The 24910-nt window shown below is 42.5% G+C and overlaps 1 protein-coding gene across 12 annotated transcripts in view; it reads left to right on the top strand.

Moving 5' to 3' along the window:
* The window catches only part of nfia (nuclear factor I/A), a 516334-nt gene that overhangs the window by 138104 nt on the left and 353320 nt on the right, over nt 1–24910 (top strand). The window contains exon 3 of one of the 12 annotated variants that reach the window (XM_068037202.1): nt 20234–22115. The exons of the other annotated variants lie outside the window; for them this stretch is intronic. Within the exon in view, the coding sequence (XP_067893303.1) occupies nt 20234–20283 (50 nt within the window). The 3' untranslated portion in view covers nt 20284–22115. Of the gene's footprint in view, nt 1–20233; nt 22116–24910 lie in introns of those variants that run through there. 12 annotated transcript variants of the gene reach the window in all.

The raw sequence follows: 24910 nt of genomic DNA, 5'->3' as shown, positions 1-24910 counted from the left end.
GAGGCCAAAAAATTGAATGTTTTCAAGAAGGAGTTAGATGCAGCTCTTGGGTCTAAAGGGATCAAAGGGTATGGGACGAAAGCGGGAACAGGTTACTGAGTTGGATGATCAGCCATGATCGTAATGAATGGCGGAGCAAGCTCGAAGGTCCGAATGGCTTACTCCTGCTCCTATTTTCTATGTTTCTATGTTGTCCTCACCTTCCACCCCACCAGCCACCACATTCAATAAGTCATCCTCTACCGTTACTGTCACCTCCAGTGTGATGCTGCCAGCACCAAACACATTTTTCCCTCCCCTCCCTTTTCAGCATTCCGATGGGAGCACACCCTCCATGACACCCTGGTCCACTCCTCAATCATACACAACACCTCCCCCCCCCCCCGACCCCACGTTCCCATGCTCACAAAGGAGATGCAACACCTTCCCTTTTATCAGGTGATTTACTTGTACTTTTTTCAATTTGTTATACTTGAGGATTGGGGAGACCAAACAGATTGGGCGATTGCTTTACAATCAGTCCGCAAATGTGACTCCGAGCTTCCTGTCACCTTCCATTTTAATTTGCTGCTCCACTTTGACCTTTTTGTCCCTGGTCTCCTACACTGTTCCAGTGAAGCTCAACATAAGCTGGGGGAACAGCACCTCATCTTTTGCTTAGGCATTTTATAGAATTCCAGTCTTAACATTGAGTTCAACAGTTTCAAATCATAACCTCTGCCCCCATTTTTTTGGGTGGTAGTTGTTGGTGAGGATTCTGCCATTCCCTTATACACCTCCTCTAGATCCATCTTTTGTTTCTTTACTTGTCCCATTACTATTATCCCTCCCTTTGCCTTTCTCCATCATCCTTTTTGTCATTTGATCTTTTCTGCCTTCCACCCTGTTCTTTCTCTCCCCCACCCCCCTTCCCTGCCAATGCACTTGCTTAAAACCTGTTAATTTCTAACTTGTGCCAGTTCTGATAAATGATCGTTAACCTGAATTGTTAACTCTGTTCCTCTCTTCACAGATTCTGCCTGACATGCTGAGTATTTCCAGCATTTTCTGTTTTTATTTCAGATTTCCAGCATCTGTGGTATTTTGCTTTTGTAATATTACCACTAGCAGAGGAGAGGAATGAGAGGAGAATGGTATGTCAGAGACTGTGGAGAGGTCACTGAGCACAGGAAAGGATAATGCAACATGGTGATAGCCACAGAGAATATCATCAGTTACTTTTGTATTATATTTAGCAGTGATTTGGGCAGACAAGGTTAAAACAGGTCTTTCTGATTGCTGGTCTCGGTCAGTCCATCAGGTTTACTTTATTTGGGGTTACCAGCTGCATGAGGCCCATTCCTGGTGTCCCTAGAACTACACAAGATCAAACGTGCAAGAAACTACTAATAGCCTCCAGAATCTAGTTCAACTACAAATGGGACTAAACTGGATACAAATATACTGGAAGGCGGCATAAACTGGGCACATGAAAATGCAAAATAAGCAGAAGTCATCGACTTGAAACGTTAACTTTGTTTCTCCATCCACAGGTGCTGCCAGACCTGCTGAGTATTTTCAGCAATTCCTGTTTTTATTTCAGATTTCCAGCAGCTGCAGCATGCCTAATTCCACTGGTGACTGTCACTATACTGGCCCTAGTCAGTTTGATCATGACTTTCTCCAATTTGCACTCTAGGGTTTTGACTTTATAGTTCAGCATCCTATTTGCTTTGTTGACTACTGCTGAACAGTGATTATACATGTTGAGCATTGAGTCTATTAAAATTCGTATATCTCTAACCATCCTCCTACTTCAACTCCATTGGGTGTCAGCCTTGGCTCAATGGCAGCACTCTCGCTTCTGAGTCAGAAATGCACGCTAAAGAATCAGAGGTCTTTCAGATGAGATGTTGAACAGATGCCCCATCTGCCCTCTCAGGTGGATCTAAAGGATCCCATGGCACTATTCAAAGAAGAGCATTGAAGTCTTCCCAGTGTTCTGGCCAACATTTATCCCTCAACCAACACCTAAAAACAGATGATCCCATTATTTATTTCATTGCTATTTGTGAAACCATGCTGTGCACAAATTGGCTGCTGTCTCTCCTACATTACAACAGTAATTACACTTAAAAAGTACTACATTGACTGTAAAACACCTTGGGATATCCTGAGGTTGTAAAAGACAAGCTATAAATGCAAGTTCTTTCTTAGTGTCACATATGTTAGCAGTTCAACAATGAGTCACTAATTGAACAGGAGGAAAGTTAGTTAAGTGCCATTTGATGGTGACCTGGAATGTTTGTATTGATGGCCAAGAAACAAATGTTAAAAGGATTTGTACACATTAAATGATAATGTACGGTAATACCAATCCTTACTGAGTTTTCTCACTGTTACAATAAGAATATTCAGAATCTTATGGTGCTAACCTTCTCCTCGATAAGCAGCCTTGTTATAACTTCAGAGAGCAGAAAATAAGATATGAATTTCAGCAATTTTGCCTTTTTAAGAAAAATATTCTCAAGTGGGAAAATCAAAAGGCCAGGGGGAGGACAAGGTGGGAGTTGGTTCACAGTAACCAATAATCAAACTGCAATTCATTTCTGACGTTTGGCAGTGCTTTATGACTAGATTACAGGTGGGAAGACAGGAACACTTTGATGGGTTGAGTAGTGTGTGCGCTTTAAATGAAATAGCATGCATGGTTATTCATTGTTCACAGACCAGTTCAGTTGGGGATCCACAGGTTTATATCTGGCTTTAGTTGTCACCTCTCCTCAGTATTCATGTGGATCTTGAGGTCTATGACACAAATGAAATGTTTCTATTGTGATTTAGTAATGCATTTTTGGGAGAGAAGGTGGAAGAAAGGAGAGCAAATTTATTTTTGTATATTATTAAAGTTCAGCATTTCCTGTATTACTGGAAAATGTTTTAATCTTTTTTGCAATTATGCAATTATGTCCAAAATTATCTCAGGTATCAGGGATCCTTCCAAAAAAATGTAATTTACCAGGTTGAGATATACTTACTACATTTTAGCATGTAAGGTCATCAAAAAATTATCTGAGATTAACCTGCACTTGTGGACAATATTCTAATATGTTTGCCTCACCCTGAGCAGATTTGGGGCTTGGAGAGGGTGGCTTTTGTTATACACTTGGGAAATAAATAAGTAGTGGGTTTGCTTGACCAGTCTTTTTGGTCATGGGCGTTGTGCTGCAGAATCATTAAGTACTTTGTTCATAAGGGATGACTGACATTCTCTTTTCACTTGTACTTAAAAATCAAGGGGATTGAAATAAGTGCAGAAAAATAACATAAATCACAGAAGGCTTCTAGCCGGGCTGAAAGAGCTGTCATTATATGATTTCTTAATATGCAGAGTGAAAAAAAATGCAGTCTCTGCATTAGTCTGTAAAAGACGTCACCAGGTTAAAAATTGAAAGCTCTCATTGTACCTTCTTGAGAAAGCTTAGTACAGTGTGCTCTGAATTAGTAAAGATCAATGCCTGCATTACAAGGTCCCCAGAGCAGCCAGACTAGTGAACTGAGCCCACTCAGCTGTTAGATGGACTTTGTTGAATCTCAAAGAAAAAGAGACAGGCAATTTGTAATTAGCATGTGTCTCATATCATTGTTGACATCTCTCACCGTTCAATCTGACGACTTGCATCTCTTCGCCGTATTCATTTTTTGAGAAATATATTGTAAATAATTAAATCCATCGATTGCTGTCTTGTTTTTTTTATACTAATGTTTTTCATCTTTTATACTGTCACTTTTGACATGAAGATGACTAGTAAAATGTTCTGAGTGACTTTGAGGACCATTGGGCTGGCATATAATTAAGGGATTGCATTAACGATCCACAAAGAGAAAACTTTGCTTCTATTTTTTTCTGGTTCCACGGGGCTAAATTGGATAGCTCCCAAAAATGAACGTGGGGATTGCCATTTTTGATTAACCCATGCCTGTTGATGGCAATGCAGGCAACACATCATCTTCGTGCTTTCTGCTCATTTGAATGATCTCTGCGTCCAGCCAATGCGAACTGTGCTGTTCATTGGCTGGACACATTGACCAAGGGCTTATATTGTGAGTGGCTAGCACCGCTCGAAACTAGCTTGCTCGACTTAAAGCTAACCTGTACCTCTTAAAGGGAAGATGCATTGTTGCTGGAGCAGGTATTGGGAGTCGTGGTTGAAGAGAATCTGACCTGGGAAACAGTGAGGAATAGCACAACAGGGGAGAGAGTGGACTCCAAGGTTTTCGGATGCTGCGCTGGAAGTCTTTGTGGAGGACATGGCAAGGTGTAGAGATGTCCTGCATCTGCAGCGGGGTGAGGGAGGCCCTCCAGATTCACGGTCAAAAGGCAGTGGGAAGGGAAAGCTGTGGAGGGTCAGTGCCAGGCGTCGAGCCCTGAGGACAGCGCTGCAAGAAGTTCAATGACCTCACATGAGTGGTCAAGATCTGTGAGTACCTCCAAATGCATGTTATATGGATCGACTGGAGAAGCTGGGGCCGTTCTCCTTAGGGAAGAGAAGGTTGAGAGGAGATTTGATAGAGGTGTTCAACAGCATGAGAGGTCTAGAAAGAGTAGGTAGAGAGAAACTGTTCCCATTGACAGAAGGTTCGAGAACCAGAGGCCTCGGATTTAAGGTGATTGGGAAAAGAACCAAGGTGCCATGAAAAACTTTTATATTCAGTGAATGTTTAGGATCTGGAATGTACAGCCTGAGAGGCTGTTGGAGGCAGATTCAATCATGGCTTTCAAAAGGGACCTGGATAATCAGCTGAAGAGAAACAATTTGCAGGGCTATTGGATAAGGGTGGGGGATTGTGACTATCTACATTGCTTTTGCAGAGAATCTGCATGGACTCGACGGGCTGAATGGGCTCCCATGCTGTAACGATTTTGATTCAAATGCCATATCCTACCAACTGCACCAGTAGTCTCAGCCACTGTTCAAATCACCAGACCCCCATCACTCACCTACCAAAAATCCCTCTGAATCATATGTTTCACCTCACCCTCACACACTTAGCACTGCTGCAAGCCTCACACCCACATCTCTCAGCTTGCACACATTATCAGCATGACAGTTGCATCAGCGAAACAGATTGCACGACACTCACTGACACACTTCCCTCTCTCTTGTAGGACAAGGAGGCGCACAATCAGACTCAGCAGGAGCTAATCAGGGGGTGACCAGTGCGCCTGCATGTCCTAACTCACACGGAAGAGACAGTGCCGACAATTATTGCAACACTCATTGCTGAGGCTGTGGCCAATGGTGGGGCTGAAACCATCAAAACGGACAGTATCCTTATACTTAATCCTCCTCTCACATCTCACTTCTCCCTCCACCCACACACTCCTGATTTACAAGCTGCAGATGGTGTAAGCATGCATCTCTTACTTTCCCCTCCGCACCACAGTCTTACCTTTGTGCCTTTTTCCTTTCAGATACCCAACAGGTGCAACCTGGCCAGGCAGTGGAGGAAGACCAAGAAGAGAGTGATGATGAAGGCACATCAATGTCAAGGGCGGCACAGTGGCGCAGTGGTTAGCACCGCAGCCTCACAGCTCCAGGGACCTGGGTTCGATTCTGGGTACTGCCTGTGCGGAGTTTGCAAGTTCTCCCTGTGTCTGCGTGGGTTTCCTCCGGGTGCTCCGGTTTCCTCCCACATGCCAAAGACTTGCAGGTTGATAGGTTAATTGGCCATTATAAATTGCCCCTAGTATAGGTAGGTGGTAGGGAAATATATAGGGACAGGTGGGGATGTGGTAGGAATATGGGATTAGTGTAGGATTAGTATAAATGGGTGGTTGATGGTCGGCACAGACTCGGTGGGCCGAAGGGCCTGTTTCAGTGCTGTATCTCTAAACTTGATTTCACACTTGCAGCCACCAGCTCAGATACTGACACTGTGCCTATCTTAGAGAATAGGTTATAGGTGCAATCCGCACGTGGTGAGACACTGGGCATAAGTGGGCTGCAGCCAGGGCAGAGGGCAAGGATAACACAAGTACCAGCTCACCAGAGGGCGAAGTCGCATACTGGTTCTACTGCAGAGGACTTCGATGGGGCAGGCTACAGAAGAACACTGATGGGTAGGCAGAACAAAATGCTTAGTGCATTGGGAAGTCTGGTAGAAAGTCTGCGGTCGATGTGAAGGAGCATGGAGGGGTCCAGTATCAACTTGGCACAGGGCATTGTGCAGAGCTTGAAACCCATGCTTTTCAGCATGGACGTTGTGGCCAATTTTGTTTGCACACTTATGGACTCCACCATGATGCAGCTTCTGATGGCTGGTGTCCCAGTTTCCATTGTTTACCATGAGATTCAGTAAAACTCAGGTGTTATTAAGCAGATCATGGTGAGGTTTATGATCGGTGCATGCTACAATTTATTTCATACCAAGTGAGGCTTTCAGTGGGTTGAATGCAATATAAGGTTGTAAGTGAAAGAAGACGTCTCGTAACGCCAAGGGGCTGGATTTTGTTCCCAACCCGATGTCGGGTTCCACGGTGGGGGGGTGGGCTGGAGAATCGGAGCAGCAGCGGCCGCCACAGAACCTGACGCCGGGATTGACGGGCGCGATCTTCCTGCTGGCAGGGAAGCTCCATGGCGGCCCCTTTTCCGCTCTGCGACGAGACCAGAATTTGCATATTTAAATTACAACTTTGCATTATTTAAAATGTAATCAGCAGCGATCTTACCTTCAGTTCCCGATCTTCAGTGTGACGTGGGGCACTCACGTGCCTTCACTTTCCTGTCTAGGGAAAGCTGGCACCACTGAGATAGGGAAGGGGTGAACTCTGCACTCGCTTGGATAGGGTGGGGGAGGAGTCAGTGCTGCATTCTGTTGTGTATAGTGGGGGGAAGGGGGTCAACTTTGCATTCTGTTGTGAATGTTGGGTGGGGTGCGTGGGGAAGGGGTCAACTCTGCACTATGTTGTGTTGTTTGCAGGGCTGGCAGCCTTTTAAAAATGGAGCCAGCACCTGCTCCTTCATCAGGTGACGCCGTGAACAGTGTTGCCGAGGCCGCCCCTGCCACGTGATTGGGGGATTGGCCGCTGTGCATATGCTAAGTCGCCACCGGACGCAAGATCGCAGCGATGCAGCGGCACAGGGCCTGCGTGTGGCAGCCGCCATTTTCTTCACCTGCTACTGCTCATGGCGACAGTAGAACAAGATCCAGCCCAAGGAGTGTAAAGGGCACTGCTGACCTCAAGACCATTGAGGTTAAGCACACAGGACAATGTGCAGGAAAGTCATTGGCTGAAATGCTGAATATAGTACCTCCTTGCAAGGTATTGGTTGGCTCCTGTTATGTTGGCAGACCAAATAAGGCTATTATACTTTTTGCAGCAAAGATTTGCTGCACTTGGTACTGTAGCAGTGTCATTTATTCCCTGTTGCTGTACTGCTTTCCTTTGGGGCCGGTGTCACCCAGATCGAAACAGGACATCCTTCTGCAGTCTAACTTCAGAACGTTAAGACTTTGGACTGTATCATCAGAGAACCTGAGGCCTTTCTGCTCTCCAGCAACTTGAGAGATGTTGCTTGCAAGTCATATTCTACAATTGATTTGCCCAAACCTTTCTCCAAGGGAGCTCATCTGCAATATTAGAATTAGGCTACCCTGGAAACTGTGGTGCGGTCAACCCACGTGACTTGAGGCTGATGGATGTGAGTAACACCCCACCATTATTCTACTTCAGCTTTCCTTGAATGGAAATTCTTGGCTTAATGCTGTGAACAAGCTAAGATTAATCATTGTGGTTAGAGCAATCAGGACATTACACTATCCTTAGAAACTAAACAAGAAAGAAAGTTGTATTGATAGCATCTAATCACATCCCTCAGCAATATCCCAAAGTATTTCACCTACAGTGAGTTACCTTGAATTATATTGTCAAATACAGCAGTTGTTTTGTTTGCAGAAATGCCTCACAAACAGCAATTAGGTGGATCATTAGTTAATCTGGTTTTGGTGGTGTTGGCTGAGGGAGGATTGTTGATCAAGAAATTAGAAGAATTCCCCACTCTTCTTTAAATTGATAATAATCACCAACACCATTGGAACATGCAGATAGTGAAGCATTCGCTCTGTACTGCAACCTCTACTGAATACTCAAACCTGAAATCGTGCACAACATCTGACCCAGGTATGAATGCTGTTAACAGAACGCAACTGACTCTTAGACCAAGATAGTCCAAGAAGCACTTTTTTTAACACTAGTGATAACTCATCATAAATGCCTTACTGGCAGAGTCTCAAATAATACCAGTTAGAAAATTTAGGTATTATTAGCCCTTTATTTTTTCATTTTAAAAGTTAGTATTTTCATTATACCATGAGTATCCTAGTGTTGAGTTGTAAAGTAAGTGAATTGGCATTTAGCTTTTTTTAAACTAGGTGGTCTGAACTTCCCTGAAGTTTCTGCTGGATTCCCCACTATAACTCCAGCAGGAGTCCTGTAGAACCAGTTGGAATACACCAGAGATAAAGACGGAAAATGCTGGAAGTACTCAGCCGGTCAGGTAGCATCTATGGAGAGAGAAACAGAGTTAATGTTTTAGGTCAGTGACCTTTCATTGCCTTTGGGATACAACAGAGGCCTGGTTGGGCTGGATTCCCACAAATTCCAGGATTTTGCACAACCTCTTGCCCTTTCATGCAAGACCGCTGATACTAGGAGAGTGACTGGCTGCATTGAGAGTCACCACTTCCCCAGCTCAGTTGTGTATTACTGGAGGACAGTATGCTAGGAGAGATGCCGACCATGAGTTGGGCGTAAGTGGACTCTACCATGGATGATTGTTGGGGAAATTTAGGTGAGGGGAATGGACCAGACCCCCACAAGAAGAGTTTAATAATCTGGAGGGGATGGGTTGCCAAGGAAGAGTGGTGTCTCAGTGGCAGCCCTAGTTGCCCTACGATAGCGGATAGTTACTGGATTTTTTGAGTGCATGGGCAGGGGTTGAGGAGCTGTGCTCCTACTCATAGTGATCCAGAAGCCTGCCAGCCCAATGTAAATGAAGTGCCTTCACACTGACTCTGCACACTGTAATGGAGTAAACGCTGGAGAGCACCGTCAGCCATGATTCCAGTAGTCCGGAATCACAGGCTCTGATTTTCTCCAAGTTTATTCTACATGGCCTTTCTCTAAAATTATTGTCAGAAACCGAATCCACGTTTTGCTTGTAGATCTGTACAAAAAGGCAGGATGTTTATAGAACGCTTAAGTTTGAAGGCTTGAGCCCAAAAAACAAGGCCGAGACAGTACTGAGGAAGTACTGCACTGTCAGAGATGACATCTTTCAGGTGAGACATTAAACTGAGGCCCCATCTGTCTGCTCAGGTGAATGTGAAAGATCGCACGGCACTATTTCGAACAAGAGTAGGGCAGTTATCCTCAGTGTTGTGGCCAATATTTATTCCTCAATTGACATCACAAAAACAGATTTTTTTTTAATTCATTCATGGGATGTCGGCATCGCTGGCCAGGCCAGCATTTATTGCCCATCCCTAATTGCCCTTGAGAAGGTGGTGGTGAGCTGCCTTCTTGAACCACTGCAGTCCATGTGAGGTAGGTACACCCACAGTGCTGTTAGGAAGGGTGTTCCAGGATTTTGACCCAGCGACAGTGAAGGAACGCGATATAGTTCCAAGTCAGGATGGTGTGTGACTTGGAGGGGAACTTGCAGGTGGTGGTGTTCCCAAGCACCTGCTGCTCTTGTCCTCTAGTTGGTAGAGGTCGCGGGTTTGGAAGGTGCTGTCTAAGGAGCCTTGGTGCGTTGCTGCAGTGCATCTTGTAGATGGTACACACTGCTGCCACTGTGCGTCGGTGGTGGAGGGAGTGAATGTTTGTGGATGGGGTTCCAATCAAGCTGGCTGCTTTGTCCTGGATGGTGTTGAGCTTCTTGAGTGTTGTTGGAGCTGCACCCATCCAGGCAAGTGGAGAGTATTCCATCACACTCCTGATTTGTGCCTTGTGGATGGTGGACAGGCTTTGGGGATTCAGGAGGTGAGTTACTAGCCGCAGGATTCCTAGCGTCTGACCTGTTCTTGTAGCCATGGTATTTATATGGCTACTCCAGTTCAGTTTCTGATCAATGGTAGCCCCTAGGATGTTGATAGTGGGGGATTCAGTGATGGTAATGCCAAGGAATGTCAAGGGGAGATGGTTAGATTCTCTCTTGTTGGAGATGGTCATTGCCTGGCACTTGTGTGGTGCGAATGTTACTTGTCACTTATCAGTCCAGGTCTTGCTGCATTTCTACTTGGACTGCTTCAGTAACTAAGGAGTCGTGAATGGTGCTGAATATTGTGCAATCATCAGCGAATATCCCCACTTCTGACCTTATGATTGAAGGAAGGTCATTGATGAAGCAGCTGAAGATGGTTGGACCTAGGACGCTACCCTGAGGAACTCCTGCAGTGATGTCCTGGAGCTCAGATGATTGACCTCCAACAACCACAACCATCTTCCTTTGCATTAGGTATGACTCCAACCAGCAGAGAGTTTTCCCCCTGATTCCCATTGACTTCAGTTTTTCTAGGGCTCCGTGATGCAATCCTCGGTCAAATGCTGCTTTGATGTCAAGGGCAGTCACTCTCACCTCACCTCTTGAATTCAGCTCTTCTGTCTATGTTTGAACCAAGGCTGTAATGAGGTCATAGAAACATAGAAAATAGGAGCAGGAGTAGGCCATTCAGCCCTTCGAGCCTGCTACGCCATTCATTACGATCATGGCTGATCATCCAACTCAGTAACCTGTTCCCGCTTTCGCCCCATACCCTTTGATCCCTTTAGACCCAAGAGCTATATCTAACTCCTTCTTAAAAGCATACAATCTTTTGGTTCAACTGCTTTCTGTGGTAGCGAATTCCACAGGCTCACCACTCTCTGGGTGAAGAAATTTCTCCTCATCTCAGTCCTGAAATCCTGTATCCTTAGACTATGACCCCTGGTTCTGGACTCCCCCACCATCGGAAACATCCTTCCTGCATCTACCCTGTCAAGTCCTGTTAGAGTTTTATAGGTTTCTATGAGATCCCCCCCCCTCACCATTTCTCCACTATTACTGATTTCTTTCAATTCCTCTCTCTCACTAAGCCCTGTGTTCCTCAGCAATTCTGGTATGATATTTGTGTCCTCCTTTGTGAAGACAGAACCAAAGTATGCATTTAGTTGGTCAGCCATTTCTTTCTTCCCCATAATAAATTCCCCTGTTTCTGACTGTAAGGGACCTACATTTGTCGTCTTCAATCTTTTTCTCTTCACATACCTATAGAAACTTTTACAGTCAGTTTTTATGTTCCCTGCAAGCTTGCTCTCGTACTCTATTTTCCCCTTCTTAATCAATCCCTTGGTCCTCCTTTGCTGAATTCTAAACTGCTCCCAATCCTCAGGTCTGTTGTTTTTTCTGGCAAATTTATATGCCTCTTCCTTGGATCTAATGCTATCTCTAATTTTCCTTGTAAGCCATGGTTTGGCGACCTTTCCCATTTTACTTTTGCGCCAGACAGGGATGAACACTTGTTGCAGTTCATCCATGCGCTCTTTAAATGTTTGCCATTGCCTATCCACCATCATCCCTTTAACTAACATTTCCCAATCCGTCATGGCCAACTCATGCCTCATACCTTCGTAGTTTCCTTTACTAAGATTCAGGACCCTAGTCTCAGAATCAACTACATCACTCTTCATCTTGATGAAGAATTCTATCATATTATGGTCGCTCGTCCACAAGGGGTCTCGCACCACTAGATTGTCAATTATTCCTCTCTCATTACACAATACCCAGTCTAGGATGGCCTGTTCTCTAGTTGGTTCCTCAACGTATTGGTCCGGAAAACCATCCCGTATACGCTCCAAGAATTCCTCCTCTATGGTATTGTGACTAATTTGATTTGCCCAATCTATATACAAATTAAAGTCATCCATAATTACAGATGTTCCTTTATCGAATGCATCTTTAATTTCCTGTTTAATGCCATTCCCAACATCACCACTACAGTTTGGGGGTCTATATACAACTCCCACTAACGTTTTTTGCCCCTTAGTGTTTCTCAGCTCTACCCATACAGATTCCACATCGTCAGAGCTAATATCTTTCCTCACTATTGTGTTAATTTCCTCTTTAACCAGCAATGCAACTCCACCACCTTTTGCTTTTTGTCTGTCCTTCCTAAATACTGAATGTACCTGGATGTTCATTTCTCATACCTGTTCACCTTGCAACCAGGTCTCCATAATCCCGACTATATCATACCCGTTTACAGCTATTTGCATGATTAGGTCAGGAGCTGAGTGGCCCTGGTCGAACCCAAACTGAGCATCACTGAGCAGGTTATTGCTAAGCAAGTGCTGCTTGATGGCACTGTTGATGACCCCTTCCATCACTTTACTGATGATTGAGAGTAGACTGATGGGGCAGTAATTGGCCGGGTTGGACTTGTCCTGCGTTTTGTGTACAGGACATACTTGGGCAATTTTCCATATTGACAGGTCGATCTGGATATTATCACATTGCTGTTTGTGGGAGTTTGCTGTGCACAAATTGGATGCCGCGTTTCCTACATTACAACAGTGACCACATTTCAAAAATAATTCATTGGCTGTAAAGCACTTTGAGACGTCCGGTGGTCATGAAAGGCGCTATATAAATGCAATTCTGTCTTTATTTTTCTACATGCATTCTGACAATGTAATTTCTTTCCAAAACTTTCTTTGAAAGGAAAACTTTCTTTTGCTATGGCTCAATAGGTAGTACTCTCACTTCTGAATCAGAACTTTCAGAGTAAAAGTCCCATTCCAGAGACTTGAGCACAAAATCCAGGCTGATGCTGCAGGGCAGTACTGAGTGCTGTACTTTTGGAATTGTTGTCTTTTGGTTAATCTGAGGCCCTTTCTCCCTCCTCAGGTTGATGCAAAAGACTCCATGCCCCTATTTTAAAGAATAGATGGGGATTTTTCCCCTGCGTCCTGGTCAATATCTTTTTCTTTTCTGAACCAACTTCATTTTAAAAAAACTGATTATTTAGTCATTGTCATATTGCTGTTTGTGGGAACTTGTGTGCAAATTGGCTGCTGCATTTCCTACATTACAACGGAGACTAAACTCAAAATAAAGTACTTAGTTGGCTGTAAAGTGCTTTGAGGCATCCTGAGGCTGTGAATTGCTCTTTATAACTGTAAGTCTTCTTTCCAGGTACAAAAGAATGCTGCCCCTTTAAAGCAAATACTTAACCTATGTTTTTATGTAGCTTTTTATTTTACTCTGTTATTATGCTTTCTCATTATGATGTAGAGAATCCCTCCAAATAGAGCTACTCTTTAATTGGTTTTATATGAAATTTACATAATGGTGCCATCCAAACAATTATACCCATTCTCATACAAGTCAGGGCAATCTGTAGAATATGACAAGAAGCTTGCTGATACCCTTGACAGTCTGTACCATGTCTAATTTACTTGGCTAGACATGATTACAGAAATTGCTATCAGAGAAAGTCACTTCAGGAAGAAACAACAAAGATAACTAAATTGACAATATGACTGCAATCTTTGTCACGCTCTAATGGATCTGATGGACACAGCAGCTTCAAAGTCTGCAACCAATCTGATGAGTTTACTCTTACCAGATGAGCCAAATTTAACCAGTTAAGATTGTTATCTCATAAAAACATGTAGTACCTTAGGTTTTAAGTACTTTACAAGCAAGGCCAGCTGTTCTTCCAATCGTTTACGTATCGGCTCCTGTATTGCTCGTCTGTCTGCTTTGGCAGTAGCCTAACAGATTATGGGAGCTGCTGATAGCCCTAATTAAAGCATAATTACACTGCTTCTTGCTACTGCAATAGCCTGAACTAATTTGTTTGTTTCACTGCGTAAACTTTGGGAAGCACATGATAATGGATTTTCTTTGCTGTTAGCATAGGTGGCATTCAGTGAGATTAAAGGCTTTTGTATAAACCCATGTATCCAACAAATCTTAAAATCACTGTAAAGTTAAACTGTTGGCCCATTTTTACCTGAGATAAGTCAGCTTGCTTGACTAGGATGCACCAGTTCAAGATCTGCAACTCTTATAGATGAAAATGAATTCAACATGAGACCAGTTCTCTGTTTGCATTATACTGACAAAGTAAAAGGTGTATAAAACTTGCAACCAGATGAGTAAGTATATAATCTGCTAGTGGATGGGGTGATAAAACGGTACATTGAAAAACTAGTTCCAGAAAGGAAATGCTATCTTCACAGTGGTATAAGTTTGCATGTAGAAACAGAATGTACGACTAACTGCCAGGTGAGCAGTGCCAAAACAAATGTGGTTCATATTTAGCTTATGATGCACACCCAACCTTGGAAGAATGAGGTGTGGTATAGTACATTTATAGTTGTTCATCTCTTTGCTGTTCCACCAAAAATGTCATATAAAGTAAACCGAAAATAAAATCATCTTGGTAATGTTGACTTGATTCTTTCTTCTGCCTTTTTGGTTCAAGCATTATGCAGCTCAGTCTTGCATCATTCTTCATTTTTCAGCAAGTCAATACCCTCAATTTAACATGACTAGACTTAGTGCAATATCTGAACAATTATCAAAACCCAAGGAATACAGGATATTCTTTCACTTATGCAAAACGCACTTGTGCATTAGCCATTAATGCTCTTGATCACCAGTGAGATTCTCTTGTTCTGGTGTGTAATACATTTGGTCTTTCTTCACTGTGGTGTGGGAGGGGCGAGGAAAGGGAACATATGAAATAAAGTTAATGCATATCTGGAAGTGATTAAAGGCAGTAAATTCATGCCAAACTGATCAAGGTTAGTTTACAGTATGAATGATTCCTTAGTATATCATAGTTTATTATGTGGATTTTGTTTTTACATATACTGATTTATTCCATTTGTGTACCAGTGTTAATTATCTGTGTGGATATCTATTCTCAGCAGGTTCTGTTAGAATCATAGAAACTTTATGGCACAGAAAGAGGTCACTTGGCCCATTGTGTTTGCGCCGGCCGGATAAAAGAGCCACCCAGCCTAATCCCACTTTCCAGCATTTGGTCCATAGCCCTGCAGGTTATGGCACTTCAGGTGCACATCCAGGCACCTTTTAAATAAGATGAGGTTTTCTGCCTCTACTACCCTTTCAGGCAGTGAGTTCCAGACCCCCACCCCCTCTGAGTGAACAAAATTTTCCTCATCCCCCTTCTAATCCTTCTACCAATCATTTTAAATCTATGCCCCCTAGTCACTGACCCCTCTGCTAAGATAAATAGGCCCTTCCCATCCACTTTATCCAGGCCCCTCACAATTTTGTACATCTCAATCAAATCTCCCCTCAGGTCGTCTGTTCCAAGGAGAACAACCCCAGCCTATCCAATCTTTCCTCATAGCTGCAATTTTCCAGTCCTGGCAATATCCTCATAAACAGGGAGGCAGTGGTGTTATGGTAATGTCACTGGACTAGTAATCCAGAGCCCAGACTAATGCTATGGGGGCATGGGTTCGAATTCCACCACAGCAGATTGTGAAATTTGAACTCAGTTAATAAATCTGGAATTAAAAAAAGCTAGTCTAGTGGTGACCATGAAACCATTGTCGATTGTAGTAAAAATCTATCTGGTTCACTAATGTCCTTTCAGGAAGGAAATCTGCTGTCTTTACCTGGTCTGGCTTACATGTGATTCCAGACCCACAGCAATGTGGTTGACTCTTAAATGCCCTCTGAAATGGCCTAGCAGGCCACTCAGTTCAAGGGCAATTAGGGTTGGGCAATAAATGCTGGCCTAGTCAGCGACGCCCACATCCCACAAATGAATAAATAAAAACCTCCTGTGTACTCTCTCTAGTGCAGTTAGATCCTTTATGTAATGAGGTGACCAGAACTGCACACAGTACTCAAGTTGTGGCCTAACTAACATTTGATATAGTTCCAGCATAACCTCCCTACTTTTATACGAACATACGAACATATAAGGAGCAGGAGTGGGCCACTCGGTCCTCGGGTCTGCTTCGCCATTCAATAAGTTCATGGCTGAACTGATCACTCCATATTTCTGCCTACCCCCGATTAACCTTTCAGCACCTTGCTTATCAAGAATCTATCCACCTCTGCCTTAAAAATATTCAAAGACTCTGCTTCCACCGCCTTTTGAGAGAGTTCCAAAGACTCTCAACCCTCTGAGAGAAAAAAATTTCTCCTCATCTCTGTCTTAAATGGGCGACCCTTTATTTTTAAACAGTGACCCCTAGTTCTAGATTCTCCCACAAAGGGTAACATCCTTTCCACATCTTATATTCTATACCTTGGCTAATAAAGGAAAGGATTCCATATGTCTTCTTAACCACTTTATTGACCTGTCCAGGTACTTTCAGGGATCTGTGGATATACACTCCAAGGTCCCTCATTTCCTCTGCACCTCTCAGTATTCATCCATATATTGTGTATTCCTTTGCCTTGTTTGACCTTCCCAAATGCATCACCTCACACTTCTCTGGGTGAAATTCCATTTGCCACTTTTCTGTCCACCTGACCACTCCATTGATATCTTCAGCTAGTCTGCAGCTATCTTTCTCGCTATCAACCATGTGGCCAATTTTTGTGCTGTCAGCATACTTCTTGATCATCCCCTACATTTACGTCCAAATCGTTAATATATACCACAAAAAAAACAGGGGACCTAGTACTGAGCCCTGCAGAACCCCACTGGAAACAGTCACAAAAACACCTGTCAACAATTACCCTTTCTTTCCTGCCACTGAGCCAATTTTTTATCCAGCTTGATATATCCCCTTGGATCCCATGGGCGTTTATTTTATTAACCAGTCTGCCAATTGGGAACTTGTCAAAAGCCTTGCTAAAATCCATGTAGACCACATCAACAATACTACCCTTATCAGTCCTCCTCGTTACTTGCTCAAAAAATTCAGTCAAGTTAGTCAGACATGACCTTCCGTTAACACATCCACGCTGACTATCCTTGATTAATCCGTGCCTTTCTAAGTGACAGTTATCCTGGCTCTCGGAATTAATTCCAATAATTTGCCCACTACCGAGGTTAGACTGACCGGCCTATAATTATTCGGTCTAGCCCTCGCTCACTTTTTAAACAAAGGTATAATGTTAGCAGACCTCCAATCCTCTGGCACCACACCTATATCCAATGCTGCTGTGTCATGAGATTATTGACACCAGGATTATTATTTACAAAATGTTTATTGCAAGTTTCATGAGACATAATCTGCAAATAATAATGGGGAAGTTTATATCCATTATATGTTGTATGCTGTTACCATTACAGCAGGTAGATACTAGCCAGTCACTATTTGAGCCTTATCCATAATAAACTGACAAATGAACCACTTTGACCATGCTGGATTAAGAAGCAATCTGTTTTAAGGTGCCATTTTTGATCAGTACATGGAATGACCATTTAATACAGGTTTCAGTGTTTCTGCTGACAGCATGTTATCCCATGAAACCCTCTTGTTGTGCAGATGCAGTCACAGATGGGAGTCTTGTACCTGCATGCATAGCAAATGAATTAGAATGACAATCTTCTTTATAAAGCATAAATATGTAATTTGTTCAGCTGCTGTAATTAAATATGTATGTGTGAAACATCTACCGTTCAGGTCATTACCAATGCGCCACACTGAATTAGAGAGTCCTGAGATAGAAATTTACTGTGAAATGCAGCAAGGGAATAGAATTGGCAGTATTGAAGGAAAGCTGAGGCTTCTTGACTCTTTGCTAAATGTTCTACAAGTAGAGGTGTGAAATTGCAAACAGAGCAAAGAATTCAGTGGGAAAATCAAGCAATTGTAAGGCTTAATTTGAGAAGCCTATCCATCATTTTGTAAGCCCATTTTACATGTACCTTTACCTATAAATAATTTCCTTTATTTATATCCATTTACCTTTATCATACTGTGAGTAGCACTGAGAAAAAGTTCAAATGTGTTCTTAATTATATTTCAAATACTGTGAAAAATGAGTAAGTTGTTGGTCTGTGACCCTGCAGAATGATTTGTTGAAATGCATGTATTACATATTGGAATGGTATTACTATTAAAATGATATTGGATGCTTCATTGCCTTACATGATTGGTGTGATTAATTTCAAGGCATTCATTAGTGCAGACAATTCACATTAAGAGAAAGCAAATAAAGGGGCAGTTTCAGTTCAATTTTTAATCAGGAATTTATCTTTTCACTGTTACTAATTAATCCACAATTTAATGCCCAGATGTAACTTGCCATTAATGCATTTGTTTTCAGTAGGTGATTATTAGATGTAAGATTACAGCTTACTACAGAATTAAGGTTTATATCCAAATGCTAGTGGAATTAATGTTGAATAGATTTGGATGTTCTCAATTTGATTAATATGAAATTAGAAAACTCATTGATCTCTCTTTACATTCAAGGTAGTTTAGAGTAGAGAAGGCATCTGACCTGATCAAAAATCTGAATGTTCACATTTAGATTCCCACTGTCACATTGAAGCCTCTTACTAAAGGATTCCAGTCAGTGTTGCAGAGATTTCAGGTATTTTGGTTCTTGACTGAGTCCACTCCAAAAACTCTACTCAAAGCCTGTCATGTTGCTCACCGTATTAAATTTGTACTGAAACACATTCAGTAGTACAGATTTTATCGAGTGAGTAGCTAAACCACACAGATCAGGATCACTCTAGGTTTTATCCTCATCCTGTCTGAGTTGATTGATTTTAGCTGGGGTGGCATTAAGTACACGACAATTGGTCAAAGTGCTGCCTGAATATTTTTGGGGCGAGAGTGGTGGGTTGAATCAGCTAGGGGTCTCACTTCTGCTCATGGTCTAGCAAACACTCGTGGGATTGTGTGAGTGGACATTGAGTGAGGATAAGATCAGCTCAGCTGTGATACTGCCCATGGTCGCTCACTGGCAAAGCTCGCGCATGAAGATTGACCACTTGAGTTAGATTCGAGATGGCACTCATCGAACCGCACCCCCAAAAGGAAGCAACACCATCAGGACAAAAGGGGAGAAATTGGTGAGAAAAATGTTCGCAGATTTGTTGGGACAGATGTAGTAACTGATATAGCTGCATATTGTCAAGTATACATGCAAATGTGTTGACTTTTATTGAGTAACAACTCTGCTGAAAAGGGTACAAAGACACAGTGGAATGCACTTACAATAAAAATGTAAATGGCTTAACAAATGGTCAAAATCAAATGGAAGACAAATCAAATTGTTGTCATTGATTTTGGTCTTAAAACTTCCAATGCCTTTTATCTGCCCAGGTTTGTCCATTGAATATAATAACCTGGCACCAGACTTATTGTAAAGTTAGCAGATGGATCAAGGCATCTAATTTTACAGTGAGTTAGTTTTCTGATGCTTATTATAAAATCATGGCAGAATCAATCCAGCTGCTTTCTTTACTGTTAACCAGACCAAGACATGAAGCATCATGCTTTTTGATTATTTAGAAAATAGATAACATTGTGGCTTTAAGTGAAGTAACCTGCTAATTATAATTAATTGTTGCCACCCAATCATTGCAAAATACATTTCTTGCATAGAAAGGTAATTATAAATTCCAGGTATACTTAATACCTTTCCTGATCTAGTCAAGTAATTAAACTTTTTCCAGCATTGACTGGTCAGGTATGAGATTTTGTAGTTGGAACTTAACTGCACTGGCCAACTCCTTGCCCCTAACCTGAGAAGTCTTAGGGCACTGCATCTGTGACTTCCAAAGAAGGCATTGATCCAGACCCTAGCGTCATGTAGCAGCACTTTCTTAGCAGAAACTGTAATGAAGGATCTCCTTGGCCCTGCACCAAACCTACAGACATTTTGAGAGTAAGGAATGTCTTTCATGTAGCAAAAAACTACTGATGGAAGATTTTAAATATGGCAGCAGAACACTTTATTCCACCCTCCCCAACATGCAGTCACCCACTGGGGGCAATTGTAGCACCTGACGCTCATCCAAATTATTAAAAGGCATTTGATCCCAGACATTTCAGTAAGGTTACATCTCACTAAATAGAGTGGCTATGAATCACATCCTGCACTCTTGCAGTCAGGTTTGCCAATTGTAAAATCTAGGCTCCAGCCTCCTCCCTCATTGATCAGGTTGGATTGTTAATGCTGTGACATCTCCTTGGATGCTGTCAGCACTGCTTTTTTAATACCAGGTTTTCCCTTTGCTCCTACAGATAAGAAAACTTTGCAGGAGGTTCAGATATCAGACTGTGAATACACATAGAATAGAACATCAGTTGGCTGGTCCTAGATATCTTTACAATACATCTAATGCTGCAAGAACACTTCAATCAAATTTCAATGACCAAAGAGGTCTTTATGTTTACATTGTAGTAACATTTTGACTCACCTGAACATTAGTAAAGCTGTTGTCTTCAATGTATTATTGTTTTTGTTAATTAAGTGAGCAGAAGGGTTAAGGACTTGAAACCTAGGGGGCTGCTTTCTATTCTCAGTGAGCATTGTGCAGAATGTAGTTGCTGCATCTGCCTGATGCCCTTGGCGAAAGGCCTGAGTGAGTTTAGTGGTCAGGTTTATTTGCATCAGATTGTGAGCTGCAATGGCTAGACCGGCAGATACAGTCGTCTCACCAAACGGAGAAGGGGCACAACATCTTGTGGCTTCTCTCTGGACCCAATTTGGAAGTCAAGACGTAAAGGGGCGGAGACAATAAGGGGGTGACGGGGACACGGAAGGACTGGCAGCTGGCCAGAGGATTTTTGTGGGGCCAGGAAGAACATTCATGCTGCTCTGGCCCCATAAAAATCATTCTGAAAACTTAACTGTGCTGTTGCTTTTAAGAGCTGCTGGTTAGCCACTGTACATCTCGTACCAACGGGCGGAGTCTGTGCACCGCATGCAGCGGCAATTAGTACTTGAAAATTGCATCTATGTCCTCTGTACATCATAGGAGCCTAATTTGCATGCCTCAATGAGGCAGCTGCCTATAACCAGAACTGATGGGAAAAGGTGGGAGGAGGATTGGGAGCAGATACGTTTTACAATTTTCAAAGTGCTGTGCCCAGTTTGGCATGGCAGAGTCAGTGAAAATCAGTGCCCTGATCTTTAAATGTTGAGGATGTGTGTGAAGCATTTTCTTATCAATATCACTGAAATTATTTTCTTCTCTCTTCTACTGAATCCAGTGAAGAATGGACAGTTGTGAATTTGCACAGATTTCCACCTTTGCCCAACCCAAGAGTCTTTGCAGAACACAGAATCTTTTAATTGATTTTTTTCTGCAGTTTCAAGCATGATCATGTGTCTTCTGAAGTGGTGTGCCTGGCTCACAAGTCTCTTGTACCCACTGTAAACACTGCCTGTGACCTCCACATTTATCCAGGACTTTTGATTTTTGCTGGGTTTTTTGGGGACTGCCGTTTATTTTACCTACTTCATGATTAATTCAGGGACTTGTGTGACTTTCTGTCTGGTTTAAACTAAGGACGGCACAGTGGTGCAGTGGTTAGCACTGCAGCCTCACAGCTCCAGTGACCCGGGTTCAGTTCTATGTACTGCCTGTGCAGAGTTTGCAAGTTCTCCCTGTGATCGCGTGGGTTTCCGTCGGGTGCTCCGGTTTCCTCCCACAGCCAAAGACTTGCAGGTTGATAGGTAAATTGGCTGTTGTAAATTGCCCGTAGTGTAGGTAGAGGGTAGGAGAATGGTGGGGATGTGGTAGAGAATATGGGGTTAATGTAGGATTAGTGTAAATGGGTGGTTGTTGGTCGGCACAGACTTGGTGGGCTGAAGGGCCTGTTTCAGTGCTGTATCTCTAAAATTTAAAAAAAATTAATTCTGCTATGTATGTGCCAGTTCACACTCTAAATTATAGTTTTACTTTGACTGTCATGGTACAGCTGCATCCCCTCACTTTCCTTACAAACAAAACAATGAAATAGCAATTAAGTTAATAATCTGTGTGAACAGCTGCACTTTAAGGTAATGTTGATTATTAATTATTGAGCTTTTGTATCAGGATACATTTAAAACTAAGTGGGGAAATAGCTATGTAATTCTCTTGAATCAAAAACTTTCTGGCAAAATTTAGCTTGGTTCCTGGTGCATTTTTCTTGTTGACAACTGTAGATGTACACTGACCATTAAAAAAGTTGCAATATGTATGGCTGCCGACAGTTTTACTGAGAGCATTAAGCTCTATTTTTTGAATGAGTGTATAAAAGTATAGTATTTTGTCAATAAGTAGCCATTTTTAAGGTAATATTGAAGATTAAGTCTGGCCATTAGAAAATCTTTTTGAGATTAGAAGGATAAAAATAACCTTTTGTGCTTTCTCTTAATCATTGATTTTGGGGGAAAAAAGTGTTCAAATACACAGTGCTGATTATATCATTGGGGATTGTCTTGAAGGAATTATTAAATCCTCTGGTGTGAGAGAACTGGATTAATCTGCACACAGTTGAAACAGATATTCAGAACCTTGTGCAAATAATGATTATCTGATGTCAATTCAGCTCCCAGACACTGTTGGGCATAATGAATACTGCTGGACAGTCACTAACCCTGATGATGGCACTACCCATTTTAAACAATTCTTTAAAATTCTGAAATAAGACCTGTTCAGGCATGTTTTAATTGATATAATGTTATCATTCTTTTCAACTGCTCAATATTTTACAAGGTACTGGTGATGAGATTCCCCCATCAAGGGCTAGAGATTATAAAAACTGGAATCTTTCAACCAGGATTTGTTTTTTTTTTAGTTTTAGAGATACAGCACTGAAACAGGCCCTTCGGCCCACCGAGTCTGCGCCGACCATCAACCACCCATTTATACTAATCCTACACTAATCCAATATCCCTACCACATCCCCACCTGTCCCTACATTTCCCTACCACCTACCTATACTAGGGGCAATTTATAATCGCCAATTAACCTACCAACCTGCAAGTCTTTGGCATGTGGGAGGAAACCAGAGCACCCGGAGGAAACCCACGCAGACATAGGGAGAACTTGCAAACTCCACACAGGCAGTACCCAGAATTGAACCCGGGTCGCTGGAGCTGTGAGGCTGCGGTGCTAACCACTGCGCCACTGCTTTGAAACTGTTTCTGAATCAATATAGACTTAATTCAGATAAGTCTTATGAGACTCTTGGGTTGGAGATGACTATTCTTTGTGAGTCCTCAAGGCCTATTGATGGACCTGGGTCAGGCTCACTCTTTTGTCATGGCCTCCAAACCTACACAGATGAAGGCTTTTACAGGGAGCTCATGGAGCGCTGTTGCTGTGATGAGAAGCAGCCTCTGAAGCCTACTGATCACCAGTGATCAGTGGGAGAATAGGCCTCATAGATTCGGAAGGATCCTTAAATCCCTGAGGGTGAATGAACTGAATATCCTTTTAGTACCTCCTAAAAGGTACTAAATATCTTTTGCAAAGCATCTAACATTGACCTCTCTAGACAGTACCCCAAAATTTTCATTCCTTTATTCGATGTTTCCACATTGAATTGACTGCCCTGTCTGCATCTCAAGAACCAAGGCCTTTCAGATCATCATCTGTTTACTCAGTAGACAGGAAACCTACATGGTTATGCCTTTGCTCAACTACATCAGGCTCCACTTCCACATCTGCTTCATCTGATTTTCTTATGGCCTCTGTCTTACCATGGGTCAATTCCTTAGGGACATTTATCTGCACCTTGTTGAGTGGGTGGCATTGACCTACTGAGTATTAGGGAAAGGGTGTCAGAGTCGTTGCATGATTACCAGTGTAGACCTGGTTCAAGGGCACTGCAAGTTGTTGCTCTTCAGCAATCTTCTCCACTATATCCTTGCAGCCTCTGGTGTACAGTGTTGTCAACTTTGGTGTGCTTGAACAGCCGACTTATTTTAATCAGCTACTTTTAGGTGAAGAATGATAGTTGTTGATAAGATTTCGGAACACATAGAAATACTGATTTAAAAAAAGGTCTACATTCCCGGAGACACGAGAAGTCCACAATTCCCAACTTACAATGGCAAAGCTGAAGTTAGTTATCGCCATTGCTTTCTCTTCTGTGCTTCTAAATGCTAGATGTCGGCATGTCCTTCTGTAATGGCCTAGTATTTCCTGGAATTGTGTGCTGTCTGCTGGAGGTGCCATATTCAGTTGAATGCTGCCTTGATATTGAAGGCAGCTATTCTCGCCTCACGTCTGGCATTCAGCTGTTGTACCCATGTCTAGGTCAAGATTGTGGCAAGGTCAGGAACCAAGCATGTACTTGAAACTTTGTCTCCTCCTGTCTAGGCTGCAGAATCATGTTCTGATTACATTTGTTCTCCCTCACTGAACTCCATTTTTTTCCTCTTCATCAAACTTCAGGAAAATAACATTTCACTAGGCCATTTGTTTAATGGCATAACTTCTGTTCAGTCTCTGGACTATTAGTTGCATTGGTGGTAAAATCTTTCAACATTAATTCTGCCTTACTTGATGGGCAAAGAATATTCCTTGCTGATCCTTTTTCACATAACGCACCCTGATTCTGGTAGTTTAGTTCCAATTCACTTAGAACTGGGCTTTTTAGGTCAAACCAGTGTGGCAACATCACTGCTCATTTGTGGTTTGTGGTGAAAATATAATTCAACAGGGAGCAGGGACAGTCTGGTTAGCAGGGTTGCTGAAGATTTGCATTGCAGAAGGAAAAAAAAAATAGATTATTGAAGCGATACAAAGGGATCTCTTGAACAGTCCCAGATTTTCCTGTGCTGTTAGGGTTGGCATGATTGTCATCGTGACAGTTTTCAAGCCCTTTATCTACATTCATTCTTACAAGAAAAACAAGTAGCATATAATGGTCCAATGTGATGATGCCTCTTTCACTATTGATATTCCACACTTTTAACCT

The sequence above is a fragment of the Heterodontus francisci genome, chromosome 8, assembly GCF_036365525.1.
Source record: "Heterodontus francisci isolate sHetFra1 chromosome 8, sHetFra1.hap1, whole genome shotgun sequence".
In the NCBI taxonomy this organism is placed as follows: domain Eukaryota; kingdom Metazoa; phylum Chordata; class Chondrichthyes; order Heterodontiformes; family Heterodontidae; genus Heterodontus; species Heterodontus francisci.
Note: the sequence above shows the minus strand (reverse complement) of the source record. Positions and strands in the feature narration are given on the sequence as shown.